Source organism: Oryza sativa, chromosome 6, assembly GCF_034140825.1.
Source record: "Oryza sativa Japonica Group chromosome 6, ASM3414082v1".
In the NCBI taxonomy this organism is placed as follows: domain Eukaryota; kingdom Viridiplantae; phylum Streptophyta; class Magnoliopsida; order Poales; family Poaceae; genus Oryza; species Oryza sativa.
The window spans coordinates 31630515-31655305 of record NC_089040.1 but is presented as its reverse complement, the minus strand read 5'-3'; the positions used below and the strand labels follow the sequence as shown (position 1 = coordinate 31655305).

At 43.0% G+C, this 24791-nt stretch overlaps 6 protein-coding genes across 8 annotated transcripts; 3 read left to right on the top strand and 3 right to left on the bottom strand.

The window, feature by feature from the left end:
* Positions 1–1272: 1272 nt before the first annotated feature.
* LOC4342102 (serine/arginine-rich splicing factor SR45a) lies at positions 1273–6052 on the bottom strand. Of its 3 annotated transcripts, none has more exons than XR_001546947.3 (8): positions 5554–6052; positions 5440–5462; positions 3509–3649; positions 3149–3251; positions 2920–3069; positions 2484–2822; positions 2350–2395; positions 1273–2196 (listed from the first exon to the last, which is right to left on the bottom strand). XR_001546947.3 is itself a non-coding variant. In XM_015788312.3 (7 exons), the coding sequence occupies exons 1-7, from the start codon at positions 6025–6027 to the stop codon at positions 1841–1843; spliced, it is 1293 nt and encodes a 430-aa protein (XP_015643798.1). In that variant the 5' UTR covers positions 6028–6047; the 3' UTR covers positions 1273–1840. The 3 variants fall into 3 exon arrangements, 1 of the variants encoding a protein (XP_015643798.1); XR_001546948.3 differs by having other exon boundaries at positions 1684–2196; positions 2497–2822; XM_015788312.3 differs by lacking the exon at positions 2484–2822 and having other exon boundaries at positions 5554–6047.
* LOC107281437 (uncharacterized) lies at positions 5905–8582 on the top strand. The gene is made up of 6 exons (XM_015788314.3): positions 5905–6042; positions 6375–6626; positions 6736–6879; positions 6964–7323; positions 7398–7683; positions 8109–8582. Exons 4-6 carry the CDS (start codon positions 7211–7213, stop codon positions 8337–8339), a joined length of 630 nt encoding a protein of 209 aa, XP_015643800.1. The 5' UTR covers positions 5905–6042; positions 6375–6626; positions 6736–6879; positions 6964–7210; the 3' UTR covers positions 8340–8582.
* A 272-nt stretch (positions 8583–8854) lies between these two features.
* Positions 8855–11283, top strand: LOC4342100 (uncharacterized). The gene is made up of 4 exons (XM_015787618.3): positions 8855–9036; positions 9102–9196; positions 9508–9756; positions 10894–11283. Exons 1-4 carry the CDS (start codon positions 8922–8924, stop codon positions 11050–11052), a joined length of 618 nt encoding a protein of 205 aa, XP_015643104.1. The 5' UTR covers positions 8855–8921; the 3' UTR covers positions 11053–11283.
* Positions 11284–11659: 376 nt separating this feature from the next.
* LOC4342099 (probable hexosyltransferase MUCI70) lies at positions 11660–14765 on the top strand. The gene is made up of 7 exons (XM_015787617.3): positions 11660–11787; positions 11879–12037; positions 12490–12561; positions 12645–12832; positions 13298–13713; positions 13802–13986; positions 14119–14765. Exons 1-7 carry the CDS (start codon positions 11769–11771, stop codon positions 14484–14486), a joined length of 1407 nt encoding a protein of 468 aa, XP_015643103.1. The 5' UTR covers positions 11660–11768; the 3' UTR covers positions 14487–14765.
* Positions 14766–14925: 160 nt separating this feature from the next.
* On the bottom strand, positions 14926–16893 carry LOC112936020 (uncharacterized). The gene is made up of 3 exons (XM_026026194.2): positions 16712–16893; positions 15686–16138; positions 14926–15608 (listed from the first exon to the last, which is right to left on the bottom strand). Exons 1-3 carry the CDS (start codon positions 16835–16837, stop codon positions 15024–15026), a joined length of 1164 nt encoding a protein of 387 aa, XP_025881979.1. The 5' UTR covers positions 16838–16893; the 3' UTR covers positions 14926–15023.
* A 445-nt stretch (positions 16894–17338) lies between these two features.
* LOC4342097 (protein FREE1) lies at positions 17339–23004 on the bottom strand. The gene is made up of 10 exons (XM_015787614.3): positions 22233–23004; positions 20890–20976; positions 20659–20790; positions 20417–20563; positions 19139–19204; positions 18950–19060; positions 18257–18346; positions 17995–18028; positions 17836–17912; positions 17339–17750 (listed from the first exon to the last, which is right to left on the bottom strand). The coding sequence occupies exons 1-10, from the start codon at positions 22875–22877 to the stop codon at positions 17673–17675; spliced, it is 1467 nt and encodes a 488-aa protein (XP_015643100.1). The 5' UTR covers positions 22878–23004; the 3' UTR covers positions 17339–17672.
* Between the last annotated feature and the right edge of the window lie 1787 nt (positions 23005–24791).

Here is a 24791-nt window from a genome sequence, read left to right as displayed (position 1 = left end):
ACTAAAATTTAAAGTTTAAAATTCAGCTGCGGTTTATAAGCCATAGGCAATGAGGCCGGTAGAATTGCTCTGCCATAAAATGGCAGCACGCGCGGCGCGAACAAGCCTCCCATCTAGCTAACCTTTCATCTGAATTTGCGTCAGTCCATCGACACCTATGAGTTTCACTTTCAAAAACCAATACTCCTATGTACTAAGCGAAAACTGTTTAGTTCAAAATGTTTTTATCCTTAGAAAGAACTATATACAACACAAAATATATATATAAAAAAAATGATTGTTGCTTACTACTAGTAGGAGTTGGCTGTCTTATTTGAAGATGCCGGGGAGGCGAATGGGACATCACTAAGCCCAGCCGTGAGCCGTGTGTACCTTACCTGCTGCAAAGAAAGAAAGAAAGAAAGAAGAGAGAGAGAGGAAGAAGAGACTGGTGCATCATCATGGTCGATCACGATCTATGATACGCTGGGCACAAGGCTGCATCATCGCCCGTTCGCTCGCAGAATCTGCCTTTTCTCTTTTGCCCCCCTTTTTCTGCACCCTTTTTACAACACCAGAATGAAATTTGACGGCAACTACTACTAGTAGTAGCTTTTGCTTGCATCAGTTCAGTCATCATCGCTCAGATCAAATCAATCAACGGACGGCCGATCTATCGGAAGAACCTAAAGTCCAAAGCTCTGTTCAATTTAATGATGAGATACCTACGGATGCCTAGAAACCCAAGCCAACAAGATCGGCCATGGCCATGGGGGGCGGGACGACGACACCAGCTACAATCTCTTCTTCTGCTTTGCCACTGTTGCTCCCTGCCTCTGCCTGTCACACACTCAGGCAGGCCCATTCCAAAACCAACATAACACCAACAGACATACTCCATATATGGCTTTTAATACTGTACTAGTAGATTAACTCACATGATCCATTCGGTTCCATCATCCAATCCAACAACAAAAAACCACAAACGCCGTCACATGCATCGATCTTGCAAAGTTGCAATCTCACTTCTCTGGCTGGATTCCATTCCATGGCATCAGACACAATGATGATGCAGGGGCTGCAGGACCGGCACATCAAAGCCTTTTGTCTTCTCATATGTACACACCCACGTTTTTTCACCACCGCACTTTTACTTACATCAAACTTACCGCGCTGTCCTCCAGGTGAATATTCCAGCTTTCACCTTTCAAGGATGCGCATTATGGCCCATGTCAAATAATAGCCACGTAGCAGCTACTGCCACTCTGCCCCCCACGATTTCAAACACTCCAATAAAGGTGCCAAAATAAGACATACCAGTCGTACTTAAAATCATTCCAGATTACAGACTAGGGGCTGTTTGGTTTCCAGAGACTTATTCTAAGTCCCTGTCACATCGGATGTTTGGACACTAATTTGGAGTATTAAACATACACTAATTACATAACCCATTTCATAAGCTTGGACTAATTCGCGAGACGAATCTTTTGAGTCTAATTACGCCATGATTTTGACAATGTGATGCTACAGTAAACTTTTGATAATTATGGATTAATTAGGCTTAAAAAATTCGTCTCGCGGATTAGCTCTCATTTATGAAATTAGTTTTTTTATTAGTCCATGTTTAATACTCTAAATTAGCGTCCAAACATCCGATGTGACATGGGTTAAAAAGTTTTAGCCCCATCTAAACACCCCCGTCTATAGGTACCCCATACAACAACGTTCATTAAATCCAGGAATGCATCTTTCAAATAGTACAAAGCTACAGCAATCTAACATTCATCAGGGCTAACAGGAACAGCACGTTTTCCAGCTTGGAATTCAGGTATCTAATGCAACAAGAGCCAAGGGAGCAACCTTACCTGTCATAGCCACCACCACCGGCTTGGCGTCCATAGCCTCTCTCAGGCATCCGGTAGGGAGAATACGGCAATGATCTAGATCGCTCCCTCCGGGCCCTGCCACCGCCATAAGGAGGAGATCTATGTGGGGAGTATCCCCTGCCTCCCCTTCCGTCGTAGTAATCTCGAGCATCCCTGTGGGGGGAGTAGTCCCTTGTGTCCCTGTATGGAGGGTAGTCCCTTGTGTCCCTGTAGGATGGGTACATTGGAGGCGGAGACCTGCGGTAGCTATTGCCGTAGTACTCATCACGGCCATAGCCACCTCCTCTGCTGCGGTATCTCCCACGTGGCTCTCTACGGTCATATCGATGACCTGTAAAGGTAACACCTCAAGTTGAAAAACATAAAGCACAAGAGGGACCAGCACAAAAGAAAAAGGGAAATTTAAACAGGACAGTGCAAAACACTAGTATTGCATATTTACAGAGTTATGCAGCAAGTTTCAGCTCCTTTACAATTTACATACCAAGATAGCTTCCAGGAGTTGGCGTCCTTGGGCGACCTCGACGTGACTGAAATAAAACAGAAATCCATTAGCACAAAGTCGAGGGTCCAAACTAGGATATGAGAAGTGTCAGTCTGGATTGTGTAGGTAATTACAAGTTCCTCTTACGATCAATCAACATATGCCGCAATTACGGACCAATGGAGGAAATATGTAATGAAGAGCGCAAACTCCAACTAGCAGGGATCCAATATTTGCTATGCGTACGTCACCACACATGCTTGTCTAACGAGTTGTGAATGCCCGTTGATTAGTTGATGTTGGAAGTTGAAGATGAATGCTCAGGGGTTTAGTTGAAAATTTGCTATGTTTAGTTGTGAATCTTGTGGTGCATAGTAACCCTTTGGGCTGTCCATTGATCAAGCTGTATGAGCTAAAGTTGAAATTGATGAACTCAGCATCTTGATTGTTGCACATAGCTTGCACAATCTCTTCTGAATGATAACCAAAAAAACCTCCAGGTCAACATTCAGGAAATACAAGGTTGCATACTGATCAAACAACCCAAGCAGATATGAACAAACAAATTACCTTTTCAACTGTGATGTTCCGGCCTTCCATTACAGACTGGTTAAGATACTTGATACAGCGTTCAGCATCTTCAACAGTGTCCATGGTGACAAAAGCAAATCCACGAGAAACACGTGTATGGGGTTCAAGGACAACATGGCAACTAGTCACCTAACAAACAGGAAATTACATAAGACAGTGATTCTGCAGAATAGGAACATATTGCGGTAACTTTATGAAGTCAACTAACCCTTCCTTCTTTAGAGAAGTAATCTTTAAGTTCTCTTTCAGTCACTCGAGAAGAGAGTCCAGTCACATACAGTGTATTTCCATGATTTACAGCATCAGGCTCCCTGCAACCAAAAACAAGTTAATAACATGGATGTTGATTGATTTCCATGTAAATACAGAACACACAATACACAAGTCAGCTGTTACTGTACTACAATAATTTTGTTTACAGAACACAAAACATCCATCAGTCCCTCTACCCCTCTTTCTTTCATCCATTTGTGAAGAGAAACATTATATGTGAAATAGATGGCAGCATATGCAATATTAGCAAATACTATGTGAAATAGATGGCAGCATATGCAATATAAGCAAATACCTCTCGCGGCTTCTTGATCTTGACCTTGCCTGAGATCTAGGGTCAGGGACTGGAGACCTAGACTGGGATCGAGCAGCAGGTGATCGTGATCTTGACCTTGATTTTGGGTTTCCCCTGTAAGGAGAGGGGGACCCTGAGTACCTGAAAGTAAGAAGTTGTCGCATGCATGAAATATTAAACATTCATAAAAGTTCTAACAAGGATGATCTTGATTGGTGCAAGAAAACAACAAAAATAGGAAGACAAATATTTAAATTCATGGAAACCAGTTCCCTACTATCATCCTCAATGCAAACTATGAAAAATATTAGCAAAGGAAATCCCATGTTTACTGGTAGGGAATAGATGTAGAGAAAAGACAAAACGATGGACACCATTCTGAAGCCAAATAAAACATTGGGAGAAAGCATAACAAACTTTCCCGAATGAAGAGTACTCCCTCCGTCCCAAAATATAAGCATTTTAGCATAGTTCCAAGTCAATTGTTTTTAACTTTGACTATTAATAGCAAAAAATAAAAAAGATCAATCAAGTAAAATTGATGTTACTAGAATTATCATTAATCAAACTATCATAATATGTAACTCTTTTTATTTAAAACATTTTATGTCCATAGATATTGTTGGTCAAAGTAGCATATCGAAGACCGTGTCGAAGTTCAAAAATGCTTATATTTTGGGATGGAGGGAGTACAAAACAGTCTAATAGAAACATGAGCACTCCCAGCAGCATACATTATGAATCGAACATGACATGATCCTTATTGAAGTGGCATCATGATTATGATACCAAATGCTGATAAGTAACTGTAGACAAAATGTCTACGATTGAGCTTTTGTTCATGGACCAACAAGCATACGAGCCACACTTAGAATGTGTTACGGCTGAATGCAACACTAAACAAAGTCCTCATATGGCTTCAGGATCATACTACTATCATTTTTTACTACAGTAATATAAACTGAAGAGCATTGCCTTTCTACAGCGGCAAACACCTGGCATCAACCTATAGCTTATTTAGTTGCCCGAAGTTATGAGTAACAGTACAAGCAACATAACTAATATAAAGCCAGTATTTACTGACATGTCCAATGGCATTAACCATCTTCTCAAGGAAATGTTATGTAAGTTCACCTCATGTTCTAAAAGAACTTTTGAGAAACTGGTGGGGAAAAGGAAATAAAAATTGGAATACCCAGACGAATGTAGTAGTGCAATTTAACTAATCTAGACATTAGCTTCTATGATACGAATGACAAAAGTGGAAAACGATTTCAGAAGAAAGCATGTAACTCAAACAGCCATTTGAATAACCCCTATACTGTCAAGTTTGTCGCCAACCACTAGGAAAAATTATTGGCAAAACATAGTAGTTTAAATCTAATTACAAGATGCAAACATGAATATTTCCACTGAGATGGGATGATAGAAAGTAAGCCATGCACTCATATCAAATCATACTTCCATAGCACAATGTCCTGATGCTTAAAGGCAAACCCTATCATGCTTTCTATAAGCACCAGGAAAGAAATCCTTGTACAAATGAACAAGGGCATCTACGTCGCAGAAATTCAAAGTTCATTGGCGACATGCCAAAACATAATTAATCGTAAGGAACAGTAGGTTGAAACACTACCGAACTAATTATGTCACTAGAGAACTGCAACTTAGAACATGATGCTAACATATTGAGCACCATATGAACACATGTAATCAGCCTGCTGACATAGTATGCTCAAACAAAAAGGAAATCCACAGGCATATGCTACGAATCTTCGTGTGTTGCCTTGCCCCTAAACCTAATGGGCATCCAGCTCGAATCACGCAGCTACGATTCTAGGCGGAAAAGCTCGCATCGGAGGAGCCAGAAGGTGGCCAACCAACGAAATAGCAAACCAGGCACCAAATCGGGAGATCGAGGAGGTCGTTACCTCCTGCGCTCGGGGGTCTCCGCCTGCAAAGAGGAGAGGCGTCAGCACCGAGATCAGCCAAATCAGCGGAGAAATACAGACTGCGCCGAGGAGAGAAGAGGAAGCAGGTCTCACCATGGCACGGGGCGGATGAGGCGGCGGCGGCGGCGGAGCTCCCGGTGGTGGCGCCGACGCGCGCGTGCGGGAGGAGAGGGGAGGGCTAGGGTTTGGGTGCTGCTTCTCTCTCTCGGTCTCCGCTTCCAACCTGCTCCGCTGATGCTTTCTCTTTGGGTTTTTGTACACGCCGCCCGCGATGGGGAGAATAGTTGGGCCGTGAACGCGTGAGGCCCAGGCCCACCAGATCCACACGGAATATGGGCCGTTGAGGTTGGGACATTGGACGGCCCAGATGTGCCACCGCCTTCCACCTCCCCCTTGGCCGACATGCGAAGAAGGGAAGAGGAGAGGGAGGAGGAAGAAGGCCTCGCGGCGGAGGAGGAAGAAGGAAGAAGAAGGCGAGGCGATGCCGCGGGAGGGGACGCGGATGGCGGGGCTGTGGGAGCGCGAGGTCGGCTGCCTCCCGCCCAAGCTCTTCGCCAACTCCGTCATGGCCTCCCAGGTCAGGTCCAATCCAACCCTCTCTCTCTAGTTTCTTCCCCATCCCTTTTGCTCTTCCGCACGGAGACCAAATCACCACCCAGCGCTCGCTTTTCTGTTTCCTCCAGCGTTTTAATCCTAAAATCGAACAGCATTAGGTTACGTTAGAACAGGATTAACTGTATCCTACCGTGGAAATCGGTGCGTTCATTAAGAGAAACCAACTTAGTACTAGGTTCAGAGAGCACAGTCAACGCAACAAAGGAGGTTCAGAGAGAATCACAGGTGGTTGTTGCAGTAGCCTTGTGATGGCTTCTTTTGTTTCTATAACCATGGAGCATGTTTGACTGTTTGTGCAGGACTTTGTGCGGTCTCTCGGTGTCCAGAAGAGGCTGCGGAAGCACAGGGGCTGTGTGAATACCATCAGCTTTAACGAGGATGGGAGCTTGCTCCTGTCCGGTTCGGACGATCGGGCCGCTGTACTGTGGAATTGGCAAGAGGGGACGCCTACCTTCGCGTTCCACACTGGCCACAGCGACAATGTGTTCCATGCTCTGTTCATGCCCTTCTCAGGTGACCGGAGCATCATCACATGCGCTGCTGATGGACAGGTATATATATATATTGGCTCAGAGTCATCCAATTTTATTTTTACCATGTTTTCACCATTCTCCTCTACATCGTACACATGGTCACATGTTTGCTGTTTCCGTGAAACAGGTGAGGCATTCGCAAATACAAGAAGGTGGTCGTGTAATTACAAATGAGCTAGTTGATACAGAGGTAGCAGTGCACAAACTAGCTATTGAGCCTGGAAATCCTCACACATTCTTTAGCTGCGGAGATAATGGCTCCGTTTTTCTTGTAAGTTGTTAAACTTGCTAACTTCATTCACCTGTAATAATATCTGCTTGGGTTCCTTTGTTGATAACTCTCTGTTTGATCCAGTTTGACCTAAGGGAGAAATATGTTGCTGAACTCTTTAAATGCGCAGAAGTTGATCATTTTGGTGGTGATACCATTGAACTCTATGCTATTGCCATAGACCCGAGAAAGCCTAGTTGTTTTGCAGTTGCTGGATCTGATGAGTATGTGAGAATATATGATAGCCGCAAGATTGATGTGAATGGGAATTCTAGTTTTGGTCGGCCAATTGAATACTTTTGCCCTCCACATATGATGGGCGAAAACAAAGATGGAATATCTGGTTTGGCATTCTCGCAGACCAGCGAACTATTGGCATCCTATAGTTATGATAACATCTACCTTTTCTCGAGAGAACATGGCTTACACTTCAACAATATTGAGGTAGGAAAACGACTCCTGATGGATGAGATTGAAGGAGACTGCCATATAAATACAGCTCCATTACCCTTTTGTAGAGATAAGTTGCCTGCACCTCAAATATTCAAGGGACATCGTAACAAGCACACCATGAAGGGTGTTAATTTCCTTGGGCCCAACTGTGACTATGTTACCACTGGATCAGACTGTGGCCGTGTATTTATTTGGAGGAAGAAGGATGGGGAGCTTATGCGGGTTATGAAAGGGGATAAACAGATTGTGAACTGTGTTGAGCAGCACCCTTATGGGATTGTTATTGCAAACTGTGGCATTGATAAAGATATCAAGATTTGGGCTCCTGGTGGAAGTGAGAACCCTGACGAGGTATAATCTTTATTTTGTGCAAACTTATTGTGCTTCTCCTGATGTTTTATGCTCATTACTTGCTAAACTTATCAGGCATGGCATAAATATGTTGGGCCGCCATGGTTTATACATGGCATCCGAATTAATGTTCTTGAGATGTGCTTATTAACTTTTTGCATGAAGCTAGGGTGTGAATGTTAGCTGACTTGATTCATATAGTATTTTTTATATGTAAAATCACCATTATGAATCTGAGGTACCAGGAAATGAGAAAAAAAAAAGAGGACCAAATTTGCAGGCTTGTAGAAAGTAGCTCTATCTGTATGTTTTGTACTGCTGCATCAATGATATTAGAATTATGATATATGCGATATCACATAATGTTTTCTACCGGTGCATAAACGAAATTAGTGTTCTGATGTATGCGGTACTATGGTTTGCAGGTTGAGACAGATTCTTGTTGCTCTGATATCAGTGAGTCCTATGACTCGGTTTACTTTGATGATTACATATTTTCCTCGGATTTTGATTCATCTGAAGAGGACGACGAAGACGACGACGACGATGATGATGATGATGACGATGACGAAGAAGATGGCCTTAGTGTTAGTATCAACGAAGACATGAGCTATGAAGAGAAAGATGCAGCCAGCGACCATGACAGCGATGTTTAAAGGTTGCATTCAGCTATTATGAGACCGTAGGATGGTTCAGTCTTAGAACATGGTCAGTTAGGGGATCATCGACAGTTTTGTATGATGTATGCCTTAGGTTGTTTTATCATGTGTTCCTTTCTCAGTCCTCGGCCGTATTGCTTGTACATACATATACATATGCCTGAGATAGCTAAGCAAAAGCATACTTACATGTGGACAAATTTGAGTGGATGGAGAATTTTGTGTATATTACATTACACATGTTTACCGCCTTAAATCCTGACTGATGATGAGAAATACCACCAATTTGAGAGGGATTTATGAGTTTTTAAACCCTACTATATCAATTTATTTTGTTGTTGTAAAAATTGTAAGGCCTTATGAGTTTTTAAACCCTACTATATCAATTTTTTTTTGTTGTAAAAATTGTAAGGCTCTAGTGGCCGACGTGTAATAATAATCCTCACCCGCTCGCTGGGAAAATATACAAACACGCATTTTATTTGCCGACCAAATAAAAAAAATAAAAAATCAGAGGCGGACGCACGGCTGCAAGTTCCGTGTCGTGCTGGGTGTCTCGCCGTCGCCGCCGGGGCGAGCATGGAGTCCGTCGCGATCGCCACCACCTCCCGCTCTCTCCTCCCTCTCCCCCCCTTCTCCTCCAATCGCCGATGCCGCCGCCGCGCATCCTTCCTCCCCGTCGCCGCCTCCAACCGTACGTTTCTCCGCGCGTCCATTTCTTCCGCGTTCGCCGGTGCTCATGTCTCCCGTGTTTTGCAGGCCGCCACCACGACGACGACGACGAGGAGGTCGCCAAGGCGCACGAGCCCACCAGCCTCGCCTCGTACGGCCTCTCCATCTCGCCGCTCTCCAAGGTACAGTACGATTCGATACGAACCCTCACTCCCTCCATTCCATTCCTCGACCTGTGGACCGATCCGATATGCTTTATTAATTTGTTCCTTTCTTCACCGCTTCTGGACGTTTCACGCCCGATTTCGCGCTTTCCCGCAAGTTTAGTGGTCGCTTCACTGAGGAATTTCTCCCTTCGATTCGATCCCCCGTTTCGCCATACTCCTTGCCGTTTCTTTGCAATTTGTGAATGACTTTGATGATGAAAATAGCTGTTTGTTTTGGCCAGATCAGGTTGATTTATGCTGCTGACGTTGTCATCTCTCATCTGCAGGATGCGGCCATGGGGCTGGTGGTGAGCGCCGCCACGGGGAGGGGCTGGACGACGGGGTCGGGGATGGAGGGCCCGCCCAAGGCCGCCGGTGGGGGAGACCGGCCGGAGGTGTCCACGCTGCCATGGTCGCTCTTCACAAAGTCCCCACGGCGGCGGATGCGCGTGGCCTTCACCTGCAATGTGTGCGGGCAGCGAACCACGCGCGCCATCAACCCGCACGCCTACACTGACGGCACTGTCTTTGTTCAGGTATGCATGTATAGCCATATAAACGGCATGGCTACCGAATGGAAATCTGTTCACTAAATTATATCCAAGTTGAGCTGATCCTGATTCTCTCAACATTGTTGTAATTCCATTCGAATACATACAAACAATTAGTTGAAGTTGATGAGTGCTCAATCGTAGGATCAGTGTAGTCAGTACATAGAATATTCCCATTGATGATGTGTTGAGTAAACGGCATGCCTAGTGAATAGAGATGTGTTAAATATCCAAGTTGCACTGCCCCAGCGAAATATCCAAGTTCTGCTGATCCTGATTCTGTCATACATGCATAATTGAATTGGAGTGCTATCTTGCTGAACCAATTTTCTAGTTTGAAACATTGTTGTTATTCCATAAGAACTAGTAGTTTAAGTTGCTGAATGCTCAATCCAAGGATCAGTGTAGTCAGTAACTAGGTAGTTGCCATGGGTTATATGTTACATTTCCAATGTGCTTATGGTGGTGTCGCACCTGGTGGATCTTTTAGCTAGCGCACTGCAAATTTTGCTTTCACGTCAGCAGACTGAAACCTGGTGAAAACATCAGCAGATTGAGTATAGTAGAACTTAAGGAGGCTATTGTATCATATCTTATATATCAGAGACCAGATAGTAGCAAGGGAGCAAAAAAGGCAGGCTATGCCTTTCCAGTGTAATACAAATTTATGTGCAGAAATTATACAGCTTGAACAGCTTATATGTGTGTTCTGAATTCCTTTGAGAAATTTCCTAGTTTAACTACGTAAACGTTTTCTCTAGTTCAGTGCCAGCTAGATCTCAGGCACTTTTATTTGAGTGTGCTGCTTTGATGTTTCTATGAGCGCTGAACTGTTGATTGTCCTTGATCGTGCTAGTGATAAGTTTTGCTATTGTTGTGCTTCATCCTAATGCACTTTTACTTACTTTACTGTTATAGCATGAATTTTCCGACAAGTTGTTTATATTTGGATGTCTATTTCTATGCCGAACAGCTGAAATATATATGCTCTTTCCTGCTGCATCATTCTCAGTTTGCCTGACTGGTTTTGCCATTGTATTGATATACGCATATTACATATGCCTTACATTTCCTTTCTTTCGTCTGCAATTTTTGGGACTAAATCGTTTTTCGTCGTACCAGTGCTGCGGGTGCAACATATTCCATAAGCTGGTGGACAACCTGAACCTGTTCCATGAGATGAAATGCTATGTTGGTCCAGACTTCCGCTACGAAGGAGATGCACCGTTCAACTATCTCGACCGTGGCGAGGATGGTGACAACATATTTCCAATTCTGTGAAGAAAACCTGACATGGTGCTTCAGTGTGTGATGGTTGATGCCAGTATGTAATAAGCATGCATATGTTGATCAATCTGGAGGGTGCCTTGAGTTGTTATACCCTGGAACTTGTAGTAAATTTCAGATGTATATATAATTAATTGTACTCCTAGTGCACACGCTACGGTGCAAACATTATACAGATATAGTGGATAATAGTAATAGATATATGAAGAACCTTGTTATGCATAATTGTCTCCAGAGTTGAGGATGTGCAAAATTCACTTGTGATTCATTATAAGGAGAAATTAGCAGTTGAGATGAGTCTGAACAAACGTAACATGTTGTTCACGGCCGATAAAATGAATCCAGAAAATGTACAGCACAAGATGAAGCAGAAGTGTAACTTTAACTCTGATGGGCTAGGGCTAAAGCAAGATTTTCCATCTTCTGTATACTCCTCCTGTTTCGCTGTAAATTTTTCGTATGTAGTTTACTGTACTGTATACGGTTATTATCTGTAAATTTGTTCATAAATCTAAAGTTTGCGAACCATTCGGATGGGAAAAAGGAAAAACGAAAGTACTCCGTAGTAAACAAACAAAAGGAGAAGGCGCGAGCAAAGCTTGCACTGCACTCTTGTGCTCCCATCTCCGAGACGAGACAAAGATCATGGCGACTCCCAAACCCTAAATCCCGCTCTCACTGGAGAGCAGAAGCAAGTAAGAGGTGGAGCAATGGCGCGGCGGAGCAAAGGTAGGCAAGGCGCCGCCCTTTCCCCCCGAAGAATTTGCCTGCTTCACTGTTTGGATCTGGATTTGGTTTGGTTTGGTTTGGTGCCTCGCAGGCGGCGGCGCGGAGGGGGACGGCATGCGGATGCAGGTGGTGTGGCGGAAGGGCGCGGTGCGGCTGGTGCTCGTCTCCGCCATCGCCTGGGCGCTGCTCGTCATCCTCGCCCTCGCCTTCCACCTCTGGTCCTGCAACTCCGACGTCCCCTTTCTCTCAGGTGCTCCCTCCTCCCTCCCCGCCCGTTTCATCCATCACCCATGGAAGCGACAGTTCCATCAATTTGCTCGCTGTGTCTCTACAAACTAGCAGTAGCTCATAACAGTTGCCATGTTTTGTGTGCTACGGTTGCAACGCAATGCGCTTTGAATAATCACTTTGGTATACCATTGTTTTCTGTATGCATCTCTTACAAAGAGTCTGATATGATTGGTCACACCATTGTTTATTACTACTTACTAGCCTAAAGGAAATGTTATTATGGATCATGCCATATATATTGAGCCAGGGCCTCTGATATTTCCTACTCTGGTAATTATGTTTACTATGCTAGAGATTCCTTATGTTCATCTCATGACCATGCTTAAACATCTTGGTCTTTTCATCATGACTGATTATCGAAATACTCTTGTCATATCCTCACATTGTTTACCATGGTTTGCATCTGCACAGCTCTCTGTAAAAAAGACAGTAAAGTTCTGTATGCGTTGGACTCCATACGATCCTCATCAAAGCCACTTCACCGTAAGACTTGCGCCTTAACCTTAAGCCCTTTGCATGATGGCTGTTTATTCTTGCTGTCTAACTTTGATTTCTTCATTCTACAGGCTGCCCCATACCTGTTGCAGATGATCCTGATTCTATTACCATTCCAAAGAGAACTCCCAACACAATCGTGAAAAGGTTGTCCTACATAACAGTTGACAAACAGGACAAAGATCCATCACCGCTGTTCGGAGGACGTCAAAGCTGGAAACAGAGGGAGGACAGCTTCAAACTGAATGCTACAATGAAGGCAACTACTTTCCTTTATTGTGTTTGTATATCTTCTTATCTTCTTAAGTATAATATATGATTCTCTGATTAAGTACCAAAATGAGGAATAAAGGTGGATGGATCAGTTAAATTTTCTTTAGTTGAGTATTTTTGCACTGAAGCATGTATATTTCCTTTGTCTTATCCCGATTTGTACATAGTACAAAAGCACGCTAAGATGGTCGACAGATTACTTAACCTATACTGAAATTGGAATGGTGGTGGTCATATAGTGTGGCTTTAGAGTGCTTCGGCACAATACAAAATATCACTTCCACTTTGTTCATTGTGTCTAAAGCAAATAGCATACCAGCCTTTAAAGAGGAATAGCTCATGGCACCTTGCCATTCCTTTCCTTCTGCACACACTGAATCTTGGGTTACGGTGGTTCATCTTTGATTCACTGAACTTTCTTCTTCCTGCTTGGTTTGTGTTATATACGCAGGTGCACTGTGGATTTATGAAAAACAGTGGTGCGGACATGGATGATGTCGATGTCAAGTACATACAGAAATGCAAATTCGTGGTTGCCTCTGGTATATTTGATGGTTATGACATTCCCCATCAGCCATCAAATATTAGCATTCGATCTCAAAAGTTGTTCTGCTTCTTGATGGTGGTAGATGAGGTATCCCTTGATTTTATTGAAAAGAATACCACTGTCAAGTTTGATAAGGCAGGAGGGAAATGGGTAGGCATATGGCGACTTATAACTTTACACCGCCTTCCATTTGATGAACCTAGAAGGAATGGAAAAGTGCCAAAGATATTAACACACAGACTATTTCCTCAAGCTTGGTATAGCATTTGGATTGATGGGAAAATGGAGCTTATAGTCGATCCGTTGCTTATTCTTGAAAGGTTAGCTTTTTTTTTTCTGAAACACCAGACAATGCATACAGTTCTGTCAAAAGTCCAAAAACAAACCAACAAGCTGAATTCTTTGCAGGTATCTCTGGCGGGGAAAATACACCTTTGCGGTAGCTGTCCATAAGCATCATAAGAGCATTTATGAGGAGGGTGATGCAATCAAACGGAGGAAGAGATATGCCCGGCCTCTGGTTGATCTTCAGATGAAGATGTACTATCATGAGGGGATGGAGCCTTGGAACCCAAAGAAAAGGATGCCTAGTGGTGAGTAGAATTATTTTTTTTGTCCCATAAATTTATAGGCATACTTAAACTGTTGTGTACCTTTTGCGATTCTGTCATTGCTACCAAAAGCTCCTCAATCCTGTCTGTGACTAAACAAGATGCAACCTGCAGATGTGCCAGAGGGGGCAGTGCTGATCCGGGAGCACACAACTATGAGTGATTTGTTCAGCTGTCTCTGGTTCAACGAGGTCAATCTTTTCACGCCTCGCGATCAGCTCAGCTTTGGCTACGTGGTGTATAGGCTTGGAGATGCTCTTAAATTCTTCATGTTCCCAAACTGCGAGTACAATTCGCTGTTCATTTTGCACAGACACACAAGGGAACACTCATCAAAAGTCGAGTGGGCTAAAACAATCGATGAGATCGTGAAAAAGGGATTGAAGGAGAGCAAGGGAGGATTAGGGCTGTGGACTCCATACCCTGCAGACCTGAGCTCTGTCGAACTCCCCAGTGTAAAAAGAACTTCGCCAGCAGGCTAAGCTGGGAAACTACCTGAACATGATTTCGTGATTGTGCAAAGTAGAGCCCTCGTTTTTCTTTTCTTTTCTTTTCTTTTGATCAGAGGAAATTGTGTAGTTTCTCATGTTGATTCTGGTGCATATGAAAAATGATGGCACTATAGGTTAGCACTTTACTTGTAGCTTTGTGACTTCATTACTGTGCCAAATTCTGCGCCAACACTGTAACTATACGTAAACCAATCGTGGTATGAGCTATTGTTTCCAAGGAAATGTTAACGGCTGGCATCAGAGGATTCAGATCGTCGTCACCATAGAAATGAGCTATTGTTTCCAGGAAATGCTATTTGCAAATGATTGCAACAGAGGTCACTCTACTACCGATTCCACCAGATTTCATACCCTGTTGTCAAAACATCAGCAGTAAATACCTCAGCAATAGCTGCAACTCACCAGGCACTTAAAATGATAATTTTTCATGATATAAAAGATTGTTTTTACATCCTCTGATCTACCAAAAGCTCCTACAAGGGCTCATAGCAGAGCACCAAAATGACTTCACAAAAACCAACTTGACTGGAACACAAGTGCTGGTGCGCATCTCCTACCGTCTATATTGAACATGAGACCAGGCTGCAAGGTGGCCTTCCCCAGATGGACATTCAGAAAGCCTTCCAGCTGAAGACGTTCTGGGCTGCCTTCGGTGCCTCTCCGCAAGCTCAAGCCCCAGCCTAGGTCGTCCTCCGGTGTTTCTGACAATGTGAGCGCCCATCTCACTAACCTTGGGTTCGCCTTCTTGACCTCAATCCAGGCCCCAACTCTTGAGTCCTCATCGATCTTCAGATCGAAATCAACACATCCTCCAGCAGTTGGTTTGCTCTTCCTAGATATTAAACCGGGTCCATGCAAGGCTGCGGACATGGTTAACTTCATTTCATTTTGCATCTGACATGACATTTGCCCAAATCCTGTGAAAAATCTACTGGCTTCACCCGAGTTATTTGGCTTCCCAGCTGCTGAGATCAACTCAGCAAGAGAAACGGCAAAGTTCTTTGACCTCAGTATTAGGCCAGCAGCATAGTTATGCCGTTTAATCAGCAAAGGTGGCCTCAATGAAGAACGGAAGCTGGCAAGCCAATGCTCCTGTCAAAAAAACTATTACCTGATACATTAGCAGGCAAAAGTTATTGTGATTACCAGTTCGTGTATGAGAAAATTACCTCTTGGAGACTGGGGTCGGTTGAAAAATCATCACACCTCGCTCCTACTGGTACAGCAGAAGCAGACAGCGAGTCATTGATATTTGCCAAGTACATCACCTTTGACAATACAAAAGGGCTCCCAATAGAATCATTTTCTGAAGGCAGGCTCCTATGATCAGTGACAAGCTCTGCAAGAAGAGAATCCTTCTTTCGAACATTTGTCTGGAACACAAACTGCGAACTAATGCCAGAATTTGTTTCTGAGCTATCTGGTCCTGAATCCTTTTTGTTTTTTGATGAGAGGCTTCCAGCGACAGTGATAATTCCCTTGACCCTGGTGCTTTCTTCTGCAAATGGGCCACTTTTGCTCGCTTTGAACAATGTAAGCACTCTTTCAATTTTCTCCTGTTTCTCCCTCAGCTGCATTATGTCATAAAACGCTTGGCGCTGCAAGCGCTTCAAGATATCTATCTGAAGTAGAAAAAGAGAAGAATTTAAGGCAGGTAGATCAACACAATTCGTTTGTCATGGCAATTTTCTAAGGTACATTCAGTCAGAGAATACCACATAAACAGATTATGCTAGTAACTAGTCTGCGCACCAGACCAGAACACTGACAAATGTGTGTTGAAAAAGAAAAAAAAAAGGAGCATTTGGAACACCAGACCAGGGCTTAGTTGTTAGTAGTATCACAATCACATAATGTGGAGATGGTATTAAGATTGTGACCATTCATTGGTGAAGCAGTTTGAATTGAAAGCTCTAGATAACGATCTTTTTTTACTGGAGTACTCCACTTCACATAAAAGAACTCGGTCCCAAATAACCTAGTTCCTGACTGGCATTGTTGTCCTTTTTCGTCCCAAAATCCTCACCAAATTATCCAAACCTTATGAGCCAAAATAAGAGATTTGGTTTCCCCTTTTCGTTATTTGCTTGGAATGAATCGAACAAAACATCATCCCCGTATCTAAAGCTTCCGGCGGTGGAGTGGAGGAGGATGACAAGGGGGAAAGAAAAAGAGAGAGAGGTTGGTAAGCTTACGGGATTGGGTCCGGGAGGCGGGGGAGGAGGGCGGCGGAAGGAGAGGAAGAAGCGCTTGGTGGAGTCGGCGGCGCCGGTGGCTCGATCCACCGCGCAGGCCCACGCCGCCTCCATCCCCATCCCCATCAAATTTCTTCCACACTTCTCTTCTCTTTGTCTTGTCTCTTGTTGACGAAGCCTCCAGTCCAGAATAGCAACAGCAAGGGGCTTTAGCTTTCGGCTTTCCTTCCGGAAAGGGTTTTTGACGCTTCAGAAATCAGAAGCGAATCTGTCGACAAATTTCCGTCTGTTTGTGAAAATTCATTTGCTACTACATTTGAAACTTTTGTGTTGTGTGGGGGCAAGACTAAATCTTCAACTTGTTTTTTGAGTTTTTACGCTTGGAATTTACACAAGTATCAAAGTTAATTTCTAGTTTTTTTAAGTATAGAAGGACTCCCCGGATCTGATTTCAACTGGACCGGAGTATTACAAGGAGTAGTCCACAAACTTACCCTTCCATGGCGAAAATTCATCCAAATGTAAAAAGACTTTTGCAAAGAACCCACCATGGCGACGCTGGGAACAGGCGAGCCAAACATTTTCCCTTATATGAAACACATCCAGTCTGTTGGAATAAACTGTGCATAACTAAACAGAATGATTTCGATGGATCAAAATGCAGTATACCAGCAGTAAATTACACCATGTCACATGGAACTCGAAGCAATATATCCGCAATGTACACAAGGAAAAGTTCAGACAAGAACAGGCTAAACGTCAAACATGGTAAACAAACACTAACACTCTTCTTTATTCGCCTCTTCCTTACTTCTGAATATGATTGTACTAAATTAGATCATCATCATATACAGAGGAGCAACGGACCCCATCAAGACAATGAATGACCGAAGCAGCAACCTTGACAGCAACAGAATCTTTTTCTTTGTGGATCAATGTAGAGCCTGCGTGATGATGGAATTCATCGAGCACTGACGAGGAAAGGTTGCTGGCAGACACCACATTCTATGGTCTCTGAACCAGATGTTGGGACTTGCACCTGTAGGAATGGTTCATTTGGATCAAATGGGTCCATGCAGTGAAACCAATAAACCGTCCAAGAAGGAATATCACGGTTACTATACCTGAAGGTGGACTGTGCAGGTGGGGCATGCAACCTCCCTCATTCGCCTGCTAGAACCATCCGTAGACCTTGACGAGGCTGTCGATGAAACCAACATGGTTTTAGATGCTAAGGTGAAAAGAGGACATTTCTGAAACAGAGTACACATAAATAGGCAAACCTGAAGATGACTTCTTATTTATATCCATTGCATCCTGTATCAAACCACAGATCATCTTCAGTAAGCATGCATATTTGTCTTACAGTTAATTCTAGTGGCACACAGGCAAATTCATCCAAAATGGAATGATACTACAGAAGGTTGCAGATGCCTCCAGTTAACGGAGCATTTCCATACATTTGAACAGTGTATAGGTAAGTAATACAATGGCCAACTAGAAGGCTCTTGCATCACAATTCACAAAGCTGAAAGAAGTGTGCACCTTAAGTTTTTTGGCAAGATCCTCATGGCTGTGAACAATAGGCCGATTTGCCGCTTCCCTTGCATTGTTCAGTCTTTGAGAAACTTCAGCCTATGGAAATAGAAAAGCGTGATTTTGGTATCATCCATTGATAACCACACATCTAGTTTTGTCAATAAAATCAACAGCATATTCCTAGTCTGTAACAGTGACATTTAGAATGGGTGCAAGCCCACAACATAGACCACTTGACAGAAACAGAAAGTGACTATCTCAACACCATAACTCATATTAAAAGTCAGCAGTAATTTTGTCCTTAAAATGATAGATGGGTAGTCATTAAAACAGTGTAGATCTGATGGTTGAAACAAAACTTAATGCCACATCCTCCTTCAAGAGCAGAAAAGTGCATAGGTAACTCCCTGTTTATCTCCCAGTAATGCAGAAAGAAGAAGCATAGCATCATTCAGAAAATTAAGGTATAACTCCACTACAAAATCCTGATATTGTCCAAGCCTAGCATCAGTAATTCACATGAGCAATGAGGCCTCACATTTTAATATCTTATGTTACAACTCACAGTTAGGATTATATAATCATGTGACAAATTCATTTTTCCGATGCATGTACCCTCTAAGCACAGGGAAACACCAAAGAGATCTGTATAACATAAACAATAACTAGGACTCGATGGAGAAGGATGAGAGACACTACCATGCATCTGTCACAAACTCGCACTGGTTGAGCATCAGCATCAGTAGTTAAAGGAGTTCTTCCCTGGGTGCACTTGTCGCAGAAAATATCACCACAATTTCGACAGTGATGCTGAAAATACAGACTCACAACATTAAAAGATGGAACCCCCAAGTTATCATCAACAGGTCAAAAGTGAACCATTATTACCCTGCGATTGAAAGCACTGAAATCTGCTGTACATGCTGTGCATTTAGTGACGGCTTCATCTGGGACCTAATAGGAGAAGTGCAGAAAATAACATAACTAGTTAAAAGAACTGAAACAAATAAGTCTACAAATAGAACAAGACAAAAGGGAAAGTACATCCAAAAATGCAAACCATATACCAAGAGACCACATGAAGATTCGATTGCATTAATGGGGACGGAAAGATAAATGCTTGGACAGACCCATGAATAGCAGGTAGGGCCCATTATAATACAGACAGACCCCAAAGGGAAGTAGAGTTAGCGGTGCAAAGAACAAGCCACAGATAACTCATTAGGAAAATAAGCGAGATGCGATCAATAACCACAAAACAAAATTGTGAATCCAAAAAATAGAGTTACTGTGCGGTGCTAATAATTCACAAATGACAAATTTGTTAACAACAACAACACGCAGTATGAGAATAAGGCAAATAAATTAATTTAAACTGACTTTCTTCATAATAGCCATAACAAAGTTCAAATCACATGAAATCAGCTTTTGCCTCTCGATTTTATTGAAATACCACAATCCAAGAAAGTGAAGCCAAATTATGTTACAGTATAACAGAAATCAGAAACTACATAATCATATTTAGCAAAAGGGCTTGTAGCCTAGCGGTTACAAGGCTCAAGTTGAACCTCTATGTCCTGGGTTCGACTCCCCACGGGAGCAAATTTCAGGCCTGGTTAGAAAAGTTCACTCGCTGGCCCCTCGTAAAAACACATGTTAAGAAGCGACCTATGGAGGGCGGAGCCTCGTTAGGGGGCAAGGGCCTCAAAGCATGGGTTAAGGACCGATCCATAGGGGGGCGAGTCCGCGTGTGGGGGGGCCACTGGGCCAGGGTTCGTGGCCTTTCTTGGCTGGGTTGGCTGAGGCTCTTCTTCTTAATGAAAAGCAGTGGGGGCGGTCCTTCCCCCGCTGGTTGAGATTTTTTTTTAATCGTATTTCTCAGCAGTTCAGCATATACACATAAAATGGTAACTGAGTGAAAGCTTTAAGACCATAAACATAAAGAAAAGGAAGAAAAGATGTATACATGCTTATTTTTGCATTCATCTGCCTAAGCAACTGATATTCCAGACGACTAGGCAGATTTGAATCACCGAAGACTATATCGTGGTATGTAAAATGTAACATTACAGATAAGCAGGCAATAAATGAGTTACAACTTACAAGTGTGTCATTTTGAATACCGAAATATAGGAAAACCTTGAGACCTATACAGAAAGAACTTACCCAGTGGTCTTTCTCCTCGTTCATGGGCTTCATTAAGTTCCTCCAATCAAGGAAATTTTTCCTCCTATCATTTTGTTGTTCAGGAGGTTTGGCAGCATCAGCAATTGCTCTACTTCTCGAAATGCTACTTCCGCCCATTTCCTTGAACTGTTAGTCCAAAGAAAAACCAGGCATAGTACGCTTAAGAATTTGCCAAAAACTGAACGATGAAGAAAATGAATATCATGAATACGGATGCAAACCTGCACACTCGCGGCTGTCACAGTGTCAAGAATGGTGTTGGTTGTATAGCTGTTTGACTTCAGCCTTATTCTTCTTGCTTCAAAATCAACTGAGCTCTTAGACCAAAAGGCAAAGATAGAAGAATCTAATACCTGCATAAGTATCCCATAAAAATTAGTAAAAGAAATCACCAAATATATAGCAAAAACTATAACTTTCTGATCAAGATGCAACAGTAGCCCAAAACTTACATCCCATCTAGTTACAGTTTCAAGGGGGTATATTCTCAATGTCCTACTAGTATTGGGATCAAGCATCCGAATCCCATCCAAACCAACCTGCTCAAGGTACAACCAGATAAGTAATAAAATAATGATTATTGGGTCATTCCAGGAGTAGACGCAAGTACACAATAAGTACAACAGCGTAAAACTTCACCCATCCAATGCAAAAACTTACATATTTGGTCCCATATTATGAGTTAATAATTTCTTCAGCATTTTTTATTATCATGATGGCATTGTAGATGCAGTGTCCAGAACTATATGTCTACTTAGACAGTTAGTTCCACATTGCGATCGTTTTATATTACATCTGTCTCATGAAGTTAGCAAAAAGGACGGTACAGGGAACTTTGTCTACAAGGAAACTAAAGCAAGACAACCACTCCATTGAACTCATTCTCAACCTTTTTCATCAACCCGTAAAGTACTGCTAATAGGAAGGATGGTGGGGGAAGTTGATTCTGCTAACTATTTGATAGGCTTGTCACATTGTTTTATCAAGCGCATGCAGTTTTATTTTTATTCTTCTTTTACTTTCACATCTTTATCAAGCTCAATACTATGTGGGCATGTGGCTCTAGAAAGTCAATCTTGTTCCTGCAATTGAAAGGGCCTCCTTCATCCATAACTCTTAGTCTTTGACTACTTGATAAAGTAATGGATCTCCCTACCTAAGTTCTAACTTCATTATTTGATAACTTTTCTTAACCATCAAATGACAATGATATAATTCCTTACATGTCATGTAGGTAATAGCTATCCCTAAAAAATATGTACTTCCTCCGTTTCACAATGTAAGTCATTCTAGCATTTCCCACATTCATATTGATGTTAATGAATCTAGACATATGAATGTGGGAAATGCTATAGTGACTTACATTGTGAAATAGAGGGAGTAGTTAATTAGCTAGGAAACAAACAACTATACTTAGCATCCTCCACAATTGGCTAGCATTCTTCAATGTGTCCAATTTTTCCATAGGAAAACTAACTCATCAAACCTCCACAAATTAATCCTTGAGTCTCCGCAAGCGATTATGCAAAGGGAGGTCCAGAGCATAGTCCATTATGCCAAATTTGTAATACATATTCAACCTCTAGTCATTACTTTCCCATGCTGCAAATATGCAGCCAATGAAGCTATTAACAACCAGAAGAACAGCACACATTCCTATTTGAAAGCATCCGTTTACGACGCACAAGGATCAAATTTACAGTTAATAACTAACCATTGATTGATTTTAGAATAGCATGTACAATGTCCACAAAAGTTATCACCGTCCTCAACCAAGGAGCAGAATAGAGAGTACCTGGCAGAGCACATCCATGGGGCTGCCCGCGCCCTCCGGCAGCAGCTTCACCCGGAACTTCTGCACACCACCACTCGTGTCCTCCGACGTCTCCACCTTGGGCACTGCCCGCACCACCTTGGGGCTCGCCGAACTGCCTCCACCGCCACCACCACCGCCACCTCTCTCCTTGGTCGAACCAATCGACCTCCCGTAGTCATCAAACAGCGGGGAATTCGACCTCGGCGCGGTGCCCCTCGCGCCGTACGGCTCCGGCGCGTCGCCGCCGCCGCCGCTGTACGCGTACACCCCGTCATCCGACCACCCGCCCCCGGCAGGCTTGGGCGGGTACAGCTCCTGGGATCCGGATCCGTAGCCGTAGCTTCCTGCCCGATCTAGCGACGGGTAAGGCGAGGGAGCCGGGTTGTGCGGGGGCGGCTCGTAGGGGTAGTACGGCTGCGGCTGCGGCGCGGCCGGGGGAGGCGCGTACTGGGGGGGATCGGCGGGCGGCGGCGGGTAGGTGGGGTACGCGGCGGGGGCGGCGTAGTCGGTGGCGGGGTACGGCGTGTAGGGCGGCGCGGAGGCGGAGGGGTAGGTGGCGAGCGGCGCGGAGGTGGGCGAGGGGTAGGGCTGGTAGTAAGGGGAGTACTCACCGGAGGGATGCATCTCCGGCTTGTCGGGATCGGATCGGCGGGGGGACTCCGGCGACGGCGAGGTAGTCTCCGGCGAGAGGAGGGGAAGGAGAGGAAAAGAGAGGAGCGAGTGGTGGGCGCCTTTTTGCGGGAAGGCCCCTGAAATATTCTTTTATTACTGATAAGCCTCTCTTTGTAACAAAAAATTTGCTTCTCTTCTCTCTGCAGCTCACATCTCTGCAAGCTGCAAACTGTAAACCAATCAATAAGATTTAAAACAATTATTGAGTGTATTGTTGCTGTGGATTACTCCCTCCGTCCCAAAAAAACGAATCTTAGAACTGGATGTGACATATTCTAGCACACCTCTGTCCAGATTCGTAGTACTAGAAGATGTCACATCCAGTAATAGGTTGATTTTTTTATGGGACGGATGGGGTATCAGTTGATTATAAAAATTAATTTAAGAAATACTAATTTAAAATAAGTGGTCTAAACAATGCGACAGAACAAAGTTTGTTGAGAAAATTTACTTTTTAAAGTGTGGAGTAGTAAATAATTTGTTTTAACAATACGATGAATAATTAAAAATAAATGAGGCTTAAGTGAAAGATCAAAAAGCAAAAATGAATTATGCATCCACTACTAGATGAATGTCAAGCTGGAGATGATTAGATTATGGAATACTTGATTATCTTTCTCATGATTGATTGATTAGCTAACTTGAGCAAGTTTATCAGCCAAGGTAGGAGTAATACTACTCCAAGGCATGAGTAAGTTCAACCAGGAGCAATGTTGTTAGATAAAATTTTCAGGGCTTTCATCCATTATGATCAGTAACTGATCACCATGCTGATCTACTGTAATCAATAGCTTTCACATCAACATTGCTCCATTTTCAAGCCATCTGTCCAAACAGATACACACTGCATTAATTTGTTTATGTCGCTTCTTGCTAAATATATATGATCTCCTCCTGTTTATAATGGTTGCAACTCGCAATTTGCTTTACCATGTGTTTGCTGCTCTGCTTGCATGTGTAAGATGTGATGCAAACCTAAAATTCGCAGAATAAAAATATGTATATCTCTTGCCTTTGACCTGCACAACAACTCCTAAGCCGACATTGCAACTTGCCAATCAGCATTTGTATCTAATTAAATAACAACGTGATTAGCCTAATTGCAGGTCAAGGCTCGAAGCTTCAGACGAAGCTGATGATGGAACACATGACAGCAACTACGTACTTAGTCTTAAGAGAGGCTAGACACAATGTCCAAGTACATGGTACCTTCACCTTTCTTGCCCATAATGGCAACTTGGTTTCTTTGAGGTACAGTTGGTTTCTTCATCAAGTAGGTCATAAAGTTTAATTTAATTGCAAATTGAACTACTGATCAGTAGCTATCGATTACGATTAGCACCCACCAAACTGATGTTCTATATGTGCATCTCCTCCTCTGTCAGACTATCACTCTTGTAAAAACATATGTGATGAATAATACAGTGTCATCTCAGTTTTATTCATAAGAAAGTGCAGTGTCATCTCAATATAAGTAGATGATCAGCTAGAAATTTAAGAGGAACACATCATTTCACCATGATTGTTAATTAATATTAGTATGTGATCTCGCGACACGTTATCTTGTGGACGTACGGGACGAACCACGGTGTCTTAATTTGATCTCTCAACAAGAAAATGGTATGATTGATCAGCTTAATTAGATTAAACACATATATCAATTTTTTTTGAGAGAAACGACGGCAAAAGACCCGCCGGAATTTTAATTAAGAGGAGTAAAAAAACAAAAGTTTACAGTCCCAGGAAATGGGATGAGAGTTCACCAAACAAAATTAAGGAGGTCTAAAAGCCGACCTATGGAGGTCTAGATCCTCCGTAACAAAGTAAGCTACCTTATTCACTGTGCAAGAAATATTATTGAAAATT

What these genes read in the sequence shown, in the direction of transcription:
- LOC4342097 (XM_015787614.3), bottom strand. Translation starts at nt 22,877, where the DNA reads ATGCATCCCTCCGGTGAGTACTCCCCTTACTACCAGCCCTACCCCTCG. An exon ending in CCATGGATGTGCTCTGCCAG is followed by an intron (nt 20,977 to 22,232) that starts GTACTCTCTATT and finishes TACCTTGAGCAG; the next exon opens with GTTGGTTTGGATGGGATTCG. An exon ending in TGACAGCCGCGAGTGTGCAG is followed by an intron (nt 20,564 to 20,658) that starts GTTTGCATCCGT and finishes TTGGACTAACAG; the next exon opens with TTCAAGGAAATGGGCGGAAG.
- LOC4342100 (XM_015787618.3), top strand. Translation starts at nt 8,922, where the DNA reads ATGGAGTCCGTCGCGATCGCCACCACCTCCCGCTCTCTCCTCCCTCTC. An exon ending in CCATCTCGCCGCTCTCCAAG is followed by an intron (nt 9,197 to 9,507) that starts GTACAGTACGAT and finishes TCTCATCTGCAG; the next exon opens with GATGCGGCCATGGGGCTGGT. An exon ending in ACGGCACTGTCTTTGTTCAG is followed by an intron (nt 9,757 to 10,893) that starts GTATGCATGTAT and finishes TCGTCGTACCAG; the next exon opens with TGCTGCGGGTGCAACATATT.
- LOC112936020 (XM_026026194.2), bottom strand. Translation starts at nt 16,837, where the DNA reads ATGGGGATGGGGATGGAGGCGGCGTGGGCCTGCGCGGTGGATCGAGCC. An exon ending in CGCCTCCCGGACCCAATCCC is followed by an intron (nt 16,139 to 16,711) that starts GTAAGCTTACCA and finishes TTTCTACTTCAG; the next exon opens with ATAGATATCTTGAAGCGCTT. An exon ending in CCGACCCCAGTCTCCAAGAG is followed by an intron (nt 15,609 to 15,685) that starts GTAATTTTCTCA and finishes TTTTTTTGACAG; the next exon opens with GAGCATTGGCTTGCCAGCTT.
- LOC4342099 (XM_015787617.3), top strand. An exon ending in CGACGTCCCCTTTCTCTCAG is followed by an intron (nt 12,038 to 12,489) that starts GTGCTCCCTCCT and finishes GCATCTGCACAG; the next exon opens with CTCTCTGTAAAAAAGACAGT. An exon ending in CCGTTGCTTATTCTTGAAAG is followed by an intron (nt 13,714 to 13,801) that starts GTTAGCTTTTTT and finishes AATTCTTTGCAG; the next exon opens with GTATCTCTGGCGGGGAAAAT.
- LOC4342102 (XM_015788312.3), bottom strand. Translation starts at nt 6,027, where the DNA reads ATGACGGAGTTGGCGAAGAGCTTGGGCGGGAGGCAGCCGACCTCGCGC. An exon ending in AGATCAAGAAGCCGCGAGAG is followed by an intron (nt 3,252 to 3,508) that starts GTATTTGCTTAT and finishes TTTTGGTTGCAG; the next exon opens with GGAGCCTGATGCTGTAAATC. An exon ending in GGAACATCACAGTTGAAAAG is followed by an intron (nt 2,396 to 2,919) that starts GTAATTTGTTTG and finishes GTTTTATTTCAG; the next exon opens with TCACGTCGAGGTCGCCCAAG.
- LOC107281437 (XM_015788314.3), top strand. Translation starts at nt 7,211, where the DNA reads ATGGAATATCTGGTTTGGCATTCTCGCAGACCAGCGAACTATTGGCAT. An exon ending in TACACTTCAACAATATTGAG is followed by an intron (nt 7,324 to 7,397) that starts GTAGGAAAACGA and finishes ACCCTTTTGTAG; the next exon opens with AGATAAGTTGCCTGCACCTC. An exon ending in GAAGTGAGAACCCTGACGAG is followed by an intron (nt 7,684 to 8,108) that starts GTATAATCTTTA and finishes TATGGTTTGCAG; the next exon opens with GTTGAGACAGATTCTTGTTG.